The sequence below is a fragment of the Gymnoscopelus braueri genome (assembly GCF_963280865.1).
Source record: "Gymnoscopelus braueri genome assembly, contig: SCAFFOLD_219, whole genome shotgun sequence".
Taxonomy (NCBI): Eukaryota; Metazoa; Chordata; class Actinopteri; order Myctophiformes; family Myctophidae; genus Gymnoscopelus; species Gymnoscopelus braueri.
The window spans coordinates 5001-15000 of NW_027660584.1; the positions used below are offsets into that span (position 1 = coordinate 5001).

The 10000-nt window shown below is 42.3% G+C and overlaps 1 protein-coding gene across 1 annotated transcript in view; it reads left to right on the forward strand.

Moving 5' to 3' along the window:
- The window catches only part of LOC308081420 (echinoderm microtubule-associated protein-like 6), a gene marked incomplete at both ends in the record, with an annotated part of 39998 nt that overhangs the window by 4993 nt on the left and 25005 nt on the right, over window positions 1–10000 (forward strand). The window contains 11 exon segments of the mRNA XM_080457791.1: window positions 376–517; window positions 603–717; window positions 1069–1278; window positions 1654–1821; window positions 2120–2214; window positions 3177–3292; window positions 3771–3957; window positions 5970–6075; window positions 7980–8073; window positions 8733–8833; window positions 8987–9195. Coding sequence (XP_080313917.1) covers window positions 376–517; window positions 603–717; window positions 1069–1278; window positions 1654–1821; window positions 2120–2214; window positions 3177–3292; window positions 3771–3957; window positions 5970–6075; window positions 7980–8073; window positions 8733–8833; window positions 8987–9195 — 1543 coding nt within the window.

Genomic DNA, 10000 nt, shown 5'->3' on the forward strand with positions numbered 1-10000 from the left:
CTCCAACTCTTGTGAGCTTGTAGATCTTCTATTGTCGTTGTTCCCCATCAATAAAATAAGATAATAGTAATAGTAGTTAAAGACCCGCTCTGCCAAAGATTGTGTTTTCTCCAAAGCATTGATAATATAGATGTTTAAGTTGAGGTATCATTTCTAAGCTAATTTATTGTGTAAAATGTTTTAACTATTTACTTAATTGCCTAATTGAAACCTTGTTTACAAAGAAAAAGAAAATCTAGCTTACAAAACTGTCACACTCTCTCTCTCTCTCTCTCTCTCTCTCTCTCTCTCTCTCTCTCTCTCTCTCTCTCTCTCTCTCTCTCTCTCTCTCTCTCTCTCTCTCTCTCTCTCTCTCTCTCTCTCTCTCTCTCTCAGGGACATGACAGAGGTGGTTCACATCAGAGACAGGAAGGAGGTTCTTCACGCCTTGAGGTTCTCTCCAGATGGAACTCACCTGGCTGTGGGCTGCAACGAGGGTCTGGTGGACCTGTATGCTGTGCAGCAGAGATACAAGAAGGTACAACACACACACACGCACATGTAGTCTGACAACGGGTACAGCAGGTATTGCATAACCTGTGTGTGTATTTGTGTGTGTGTAGGTGGGTGAGTGCAGTAAATCCAGTAGTTTCATCACTCATCTGGACTGGTCTGTGGACAGCAAGTATCTACTGACCAACGATGGAGGGCAACAAATATACTTCTACCGTATTCCATGTAAGGTCTGTCTGTCTGTCTGTCTGTCTGTCTGTCTGTCTGTCTGTCTGTCTGTCTGTCTGTCTGTCTGTCTGTCTGTCTGTCTGTCTGTCTGCCTGCCTGCCTGCCTGCCTGCCTGCCTGCCTGCCTGCCTGCCTGCCTATATCTCTTTGTCTCTCTGCTCTATTTTGAGGTTATTATAATTAACAAAAACAAATTAAATAACGAAAACTTCAATTGAAAAAAACAAACACTTAAAATGTAGTCTTCCCCTTTCCCCCCTCTCCTATCCTCTCCTCTCCTCTCCTCTCCTCTCCTCTCCTCTCCTCTCCTCTCCTCTCCTCTCCTCTCCTCTCCTCTCCTCTCCTCCAGTGGGGAGGTGTGTGAGTGAGGAGGAGGTGAAGGGGGTGGTTTGGGGGACGTGGAGTGGGGTCTTGGGGTCCGAGGTCGCAGGGATCTGGCCTAAGTACTCGGCCCTCAGCGGGGTCAACGCTGTGGCGACCAACAATGAGTCTGGCGTGCTTGTTGCCGCCGACGACCGCGGCCTTGTTAAGCTGTACCGCTTCCCCTGTCGGAAGCCAGGTCTGTTTGTCTGTCTGTCTGTCTGTCTGTCTGTCTGTCTGTCTGTCTGTCTGTCTGTCTGTCTGTCTGTCTGTCTGTCTGTCTGTCTGTCTGTCTGTCTGTCTGTCTGTCTGTCTGTCATTGTACTCAATTCATCAGTAATACATATAATACTGTACATACAATACAATACAATACAATACAATACAATACAATACAATACAATACAATACAATACAATACAATACAATACAATACAATACAATACAAGAAAACTCAGCAGCATCAGCAGATGTAAATACAGGGGAAGGAGGGGTCTGTCTGTATGTCTGTCTGTCTGTCTGTCTGTCTCTCTGTCTGTCTATTCTACTTGTTGATGTACCCCCCCCCTTCCAGGAGCTAAATCCAAGCGTTACATTGGCCACTCGGCTCATGTGACCAACGTGCGCTGGTCACATGACCTCCAGTGTGTCCTGACCACAGGGGGGACTGACCACGCCCTCTTCCAGTGGCGCTTCCTGCCGGACACCCTCCACAGCACAGGACAGGACTGTACTCTGCACGGTACAATAATGATAATATAGTAACACTCTGCATGGTACAACCAGTGTGAATTTATAATGATAATATAGTATCACTCTGCACGGTACAACAGGTATGATGATATTATAGTAACACTGCACGGTACAATATTTATAATGATAATATAGTAACAGGGACGTTTTTGGTAGATGCCCAAAAACGTCCCTGTCTACCAAAACAAACAGTGAAAGCACCAACATAGAGCGAGAGGACAGTGTGTTTCTGCAGGTAAACGTCCAATGGTGCATATTGGACATGATCTCTCTCTGTCTGTCTGTAGAATCTCTCAGCGAGGAATCGGACAGTGATGCTTCTGATGTTCCAGAATTGGACTCCGACATCGAACAGGAAGCGCAGATCAACTATGACAGACAGGTACCTGTCTGTCTGTCTGTCTGTCTGTCATTTGATTTATTTATCACTTGAACCCTCTATTCTTAAACTTGATAGGTGTTGGAAAGCGGCCGAAAATCTGTTGTTGAATAGGCGGTGTGGACACTGTCGTGTGGGGTCGTTAGTTAGAGAGACCGACCAAAACAGACCGAACTTGCCCAGTCGGCTTTCCACCGGTGGACTGCAGCGATAACAGCGTGACAGAGAGGGGGCCGAGAAGGGGGCGGGGGTTAAAGGCTACAAATTGTCCCTCTCGGCTGCTTCTGATGCCTCTATAAGCCAGAGACATTTAAACTAAAAAGATACTATATTCTCAACTCTCAATTCCTATTTCGACCACCACCAACACTAAAGTGTTACTATTGCAAAAATACATTTCTGATACGTTTACGGTACACTGCATCATTAAAAGTTGTGTATAAAGAAGTTAGCAATTGTAATAATTTATGTGGAAAAATATACCAGTTGAAGATGATCAAAATTTTATGTGGAAAAAGTTAAACATTTTCTCTGCTTTGACTAATTTGGCTTAACAAGCTTCAAATGAACATATCTTCTCCAAGTAAATCATTTTCAGATTTCAATGAATGAAAGATCATTTTCATAATCTGTATAAAAAAAAACCCCAAAAAACTGAAAAATGACCACAGCGTCAAAAGCACTGTACTGGGTCATATGTGACTTTAACAGACTATTCACGCTGTGTCTGTCTTTGTGTGTGTGTGTGTGTGCGTGTGCGTGTGCGTGTGCGTGTGCGTGTGCGTGTGCGTGTGCGTGTGTGTGTGTATGTGTGTGTGTGTGTGTGTGTGTGTGTGTGTGTGTGTGTGAGAGAGTGTGTGCGCCTGCATGTGTGTGTGTGTGTGTGTGTGTGTGTGTGTGTGTGTGTGTGTGTGTGTGTGTGTGTGTGTGTGTGTGTGTGTGTGTGTGTGTGTGTGTGTGTGTAGGTGTACAAGGAGGACTTGCCTCAGCTCCGGCAGCAGAACAGAGAGAGACAGCAGGGTGGATCCATGAAACGCCAGAGAGCTCCCGACCAGCGACTCAAACTGCACTTTGTGCACGGGTACTGTGTGTGTGTGTATATACGTGCGTGCGCGCGTGTGTGTATATGCGTGCATGCGTGTGTGTGCATGTGCGTGTGAACGTGTGCGTGTGCGTGCACGTGCGTGTGTGTGTGTGTGCGCGTGCATGCGCATGCAGTGGTGCAAAGTATCTACATGTATGTACATTTACTCAAGTAGTGTACTTATAGTAAGTACAATTTTGAGGTCCTTTTACTTTACTTTGTACTTCCCCTCTGGAGTGCCTCTGGGATACTAGTGTCGACAACCTTGTCAATCTGCTATTTTCTGCAAAAGCTTTCCCAACAATACAGATGCTGGGGTTTAAGTGGTTAATCTTTAAACAGCTACACTTATTTGGCAGCTTTAGTTGCTAGTAACTTTGTAGATTTTAGAGTACAATATATAAACCAGGCTTTATGTGTGTGTGCGTGTGCATGTGCGCGTGTGCGTGCGTGTGTGTGTGTGTGTTGTCTGCAGGTACAGAGGGTACGACTGCCGTAACAACCTGTTCTTCAGTCAGACGGGGGAGGTTGTTTACCACGTTGCCGCGGTAGCGGTTGTGTACAACCCACTGACGCACACTCAGAGGTTCTACCTCGGTCACCATGACGACATACTGAGTCTGACTTTACACCCGCTGAAAGACTACACAGCTACAGCACAGGTACTATACTGCTGTTGCTATTACTGCTGCTACTACTACTACTGCTGTTGCTATTACTGCTGCTACTACTACTGCTGCTGCTGCTGCTGCTGCTGCTGCTGCTGCTGCTGCTGCTGCTACTGCTACTGCTGCTACTACTAGTGGCTTAATGGTGCGTTCACACGGGCAGATTAAAAGATACATGCTACCATTCATTTTCAATGGAAACCAGCGACATGAAGATACAAAGCTACATCCGACGTTTGTAGCTGTAGCTCTAGTGACAAAGATACAAAGATACAAATTCAAGTTGAGGTGGGTTCAACTTCCAGATACAAATATACAAAGCTACAACTGTAGCTCTGATGTCCGCATGTTTGATGACGTCAGCGGCCGCGTTGAGCAACGCTGTGTATTTTTGTATCTTTGTATCTTTTAATCTGCCCGTGTGAACGCACCATCAGGGTAGAGGACCGTGTACAGCAACTTGCAATGGGCCTGGTTTTCAACATACTCAAGGGACCAGTGCTCATGTACAGTAGGTAGACAGGGGACAAAAGTAACAGGGGACAAAAGTAACACGCTCAAATATTCTAATTAGAAATAAGCTAGAGGGGTGAGACTTCTTGTGCACATGCTCAGTAGGGTCCTCTCTCTGCCTATGGAAGGATAGAATGATCATTTCATCTCAGCAGAAGTTTTCAACCAAAAAATGATTTTGAGGTGTAAACGTACATTTTTGAGTGTACGGTATTTTCCTTCTGCTGTCTAAAGATAAGATGTCAGCTAATTTAAACTTAGATGAATTGTATCTCTATGTTATTAACGTCAGCAGCCTATGCTAGTATAGGTGTTTCTAGCTAGAATATGGGATTTTATCATGGTTGCCCCATCGGTGGCAATTGTAACACACTCACAGTGACCGGGGTCAATTGTAACAATGTGCTTTCAATGCAAGCAGATTTTTTGTCTGGGATTACATACTTTTATGTTGGTAAATGAACATAATTTCACTAAATGTCACTACATTTCAAAGTAAAAATACATTTAAATAAAAAATAGACATACATTTGAAAAAACAAAATTTAAAAATAAAATAATTCGAATAAAAATACAAAATCATTGCAATTATGTATATAAAACATCTGTAAGTAAAAAATACATATTACTTAGTGATGTGCTTTTATTTGAGATAAAGTATGTTAATATGATTTTCAGTGTTACAATTGCCCCCAACCACTGTTACAATTGCCCCTGTCACGGGGGCAATTGTAACACTGTGACTCATTGCATTCAAATTAATATTTTAGTCTTGTCCTTATTAGTGAAAGCTTAAAAAAAATATTATTAATTAGGGCGCATATATATGTTTCTTATGGCAAAAGATGACTAGGATATTTCAAGTAGTCTGTGAATTATGAAGGCACATACAAAAAGTGTTACTTTTGTCCCCGGTCTCCCTACCTGTCTAACAACTTCAAAATAGTGAGACACGCCCACAGGCTCAACACCCAGAGGGAGCTCCACTCATCCATCTCGACTCATGTGACCAATTTCACTGTTGTTTCATACTCTGACCTTTACCTTGTTGGTCACTCTGGATAAGAAATAAACATATTTATCTCTTATATATAAAAAAAAACGAAATCAGAAAAGTAGTTGCTTCTTATATACTAGTTTGCAAAGAGAAACATTTGTATTGATATTTTGCAATCATTGAACAACTTAAAACCCCGGCATCCGTATTGTGGGGAAAGCTTAGCTGAAAATAGCCAATAAACAAGCTCACAACGCCTCGTGTTTGCGACACGTTGTGAGCTTGTCTTTCAACGAAAGCTTTCCCGACAGTAACAGAAAACTGAAAATATACCAGTATAGAGCCCTGAGGGACTCCGGTCAACCATATAGGGTTTAAGAGTGTGTGTGTGTGTGTGTGTGTGTGTGTGTGTGTGTGTGTGTGTGTGTGTGTGTGTGTGTGTGTGTGTGTGTGTGTGTGTGTGTGTGTGTGTGTGTGTGTGTGTGTGTGTTTTCAGGTGGGACGGGACCCAGCCATCCATGTGTGGGACATTCAGACATTGAAGTGTCTGTCTGTGTTAAAAGGACATCATCACAGAGGAGTGTGTGCACTGGACTTCTCAGGTACCGTGGCGTGCGTGCGACAGCTCGTGCATGCCCGTCCATGTGAGAATCGAGAAGTCTAGTCCAGGGTTTCTCATTACTACTATACTTTCTAATTTGATAATATTTGGAATGTACTATATATCACTGTACTTTGTGCGTTCTTTTCCAATCGACACCAAATCTGTTGGTTGGTCTGCCGATCTACAAGCTCACAGCGCGTCGCACCGCACCAAATGTTCCCCCAGAATAGGGATGCTGGGGTTAAACAAGCGGTTAAACGTCAAGTATGACATTATCTTCAATCTGTCCTAATAATGGAAATGGATATTCTCTCATGTTTCTCCTGACATACTGTATCTTAGAGGGAAAGATTTACATATTTACGTACCGTAATATGACATACATGTTAAGATATGTACAGGGGTGACCTGAGACAAAACCGGTCACTGGTCTAGTCTCGCCAGTCGTGCTATGAGTCGGCTAGACTAAAACATGGATATATACCACACTAAGTATTCAATGTTCCAAGAAACATACTAATTTGACTCTGAAGGGGATACATTTGGAGGAGTGCTGTTGACCGGATCAGAAAACTGCAAGTTGATCCTTGTCTAACGTGACATCACGGCTGGCCATTTTTTCAAAGTTTCTGTAGTTTGTTCATTCCACTACAATATGAAAATCAACTTGCAGACACTTCCAGTGTTAATTTTGGCGACTAAAACGAAAATAAAAACTAAAGCTATGATGATTAAAACTATGACTTAACATATTGACAATTTTGTCAATACATACAAACTAGACTAGAAGTCATGGAGGGATTACTGGAGAAGAGATCCAGTAGAACTAAGCCAAGTCATTTTATACTTGGTTGTGGGCGTGTGTCACACTCCGAAAATAGCCAATCTACAACAACGCGATCACAATGTTGTGAGCTTGAAGATCGGCTATTTTAGGCAGTATAAATCAGGCATTACGACGCCATCAAGGCCTGCCAAGATAAACTTTAGTCGACTAAATTAACTGTAGTGTTAGGATATAAGTGAGGAATTTCACTACAAGCAGGCAGGCAGGTTAAATTAAAAAAAAGTTTAATAACGAACAGTGAATGATAAACATATACAAGAACTCAAACTAGTAGACTCTAGACTCACACTGACACTAAATTACAAATTGACAATGAAATTGACAACACAGGGGAGTTTAAGTAGACACAGCACTAACAGGACACAGGTGAAACTCAAAGTACAATCAGCACAGAATTGGACGAGACTAACAGAACACAGGTGAACAAAATAACAAATTAGAGTGGGATGAGACAACACAGGTAGTAATCTACAAGGGCAAGCAGGAAAACACAAACATTAATACAATATAAGATGCACAAGAAACACATGGGGAATAAACAGACTAACACAACTCAGACCTAGACGCAGAACCAACACACAGAAAACATTTCAGATGACTAAAAGTATGATTAAAACTAAATGTAATTTTATTCAAAAGACTATGACTAAAACTAAATCAAAATTTGCTGTCAAAAACACTGGACACTTCCAACTACAAGCCTACTTCAAATACATAAACCAACACAGAGAACTTTAACCTTGACTTTTTTTTCTTTTTCATATTAGATTTTTTATTTGATCAAAGTTACATCATCATCTGCATTTTAATACAGGTTTTACATTTTGATGAACATGAATGAATGAACATGAATTTGCAAGTTTAATGAGCATGATCAGTTTAGATTCATGTACAGTAGTGGAAGTCTCCCTTGATAATTATTTTTAGCCAATATTTACTCAACTATTTTTGATAAGTTCAGACACATTTTGATTGTGTCTGAACTTGATAAATTAAACACAAGTGTCAAATCTAAACTGAACATAAATAATGTGTTTATGTGTGTGCATACGTAGTGGAAGGGAAGAGTCTGGTGTCTGTGGGACTGGATGACAACCATACTATAGTGATCTGGGACTGGAAGAAAGGCGAGAGGATCGCTACTGCCAGGTAGATATGAAAACATAAAGAATATAACACTACTGACAGGTAGATATGAAAACAAACAATAAACTACTGCCAGGTAAATATGAAAACATAAACAATATAACTACTGCCAGGTAAATATGCCCCCTTCAGATGATCTCGGCTTTGCCTCTGTGTTTAATCATACTGTCGGGAGTTATTTCTGAACAACGACCGGCGCGGAGTCAATTATCCCGCTTATTATCCGTCCGTTCGTCCGTCCCACAGCGTGGACAGCTAATATCCGGCACTGTTGGCCCGATCGACGTGAAACTGTGCACGCACACTCCCTGGATACCAGAGCAGAACCTCTGCCCCTAATGTTTTACATTGGCCTGTTATAGCGCCAGCAGGAGGATTTTTGCTAAACATTTTTTTTATATTACTCCTACAGATTTTGTCCAAACATCACACAAATCGGTACACAGTATCTCTGTAGTCCTGTGATCAACACGGATCTGTCCGAATATTTTACAAATGGAAATTTGCTGTGTCTTCAAGACATCACATAATAAGTCGGCTACTACACACATTATGTTCTTCATCAGGTTCAAGTTCTGAAAGATCTCTCTCTGCGTATCTCTCTCTCTCTCTCTCTCTCTCTCTCTCTCTCTCTCTCTCTCTCTCTCTCTCTCTCTCTCCAGAGGTCATAAGGAGAAGATCTTCATGGTGAAGTGTAGTCCCTTGTTTGATGATAAACTGGTAACAGTTGGAATGAAACACATAAAATTCTGGAAACTGGCAGGTATAACTGCAACACACACAATCACCCCCTTCTTTACCTGACATGTAACAATAAAGATGATTCTGAGTCTGTCTGTCTGTCTGTCTGTCTGTCTGTCTGTCTGTCTGTCTGTCTGTCTGTCTGTCTGTCTGTCTGTCTCCCCCTCCCTGGCAGGTGGGGGTCTAACAGGACGGCGTGGCGTGGTGGGTACCGTGGGTAGGAGCAGGATGGACACCATGCTGAGCGTGTGTTATGAGCGAGGTGGTGACCTGGTGTTCTCGGGGTCTGCCAGGGGGGACGTCTACGTGTGGAGGGACGCCGTCCTGCTCAGGACCCTCAAGGCCCACGATGGACCCGTCTTCACCCTGAACTCTCTGGACAAGGTCTGGTGTGTGTGTGTGTGTTCAGCAGCCGATTTGAACCAGAACAAAAGTATAAAACATTTCACCAGGGCTTGAACCTCAAATGACACCCCTGCATCCTCCCATAATGTTCTGTGGACGGATAAGGGTCGGTATGAACTGGCAGATTCTTACGTGAATTTGTATTCCAATCAAAAAGGCACTTTAAATATCTTGGGAGCTGCCCAGTGAGTGCTTTATTAATAGACATGTGCCTGGGAGCTGCCCAGTGGTGGCTTTATGAATGGACATGTGCCAAGGAAGCCATTTACCATGGGATTCATTAAACAGATTGTACTCTACTCTGTTTATGGTCAGCCGGCATTTGGGTTCAACTTGGGTCCAACTGTCCCATTTTACACCTGAGCCCTATTTTTAGATATGTGGGATTATAAAGATCGGGTGTAAAGTACCAACTATCAATAGAATTAGTCTACAGTACCTAAAATATTCAAATATACAACATATCGTTGCTGTCGGGTGGAAACCATGTCAGGACCACGACGCATTTTGAGCTTGTAAGATCTGCTATTTTGCGACTTTTGTTTGACACTGCAGTGTTAAAATATTGACGTAAGATATTACTTGAGCGTCACAGAATACAACCGCCTCGTGTCAATTTGTCTGCTGCAGTACTACAAATCAACACCAAAATCAACAGTGAAATGCTTATACTGGCTTATTGAGTGTACTCACATAAGATAAGATAAGATAAGATAATATTGTTTTATGTTTCGGGAAAATATTTTTTTTAATTAGAAAAAGATTGAGGTTGGGTTATAGGCTT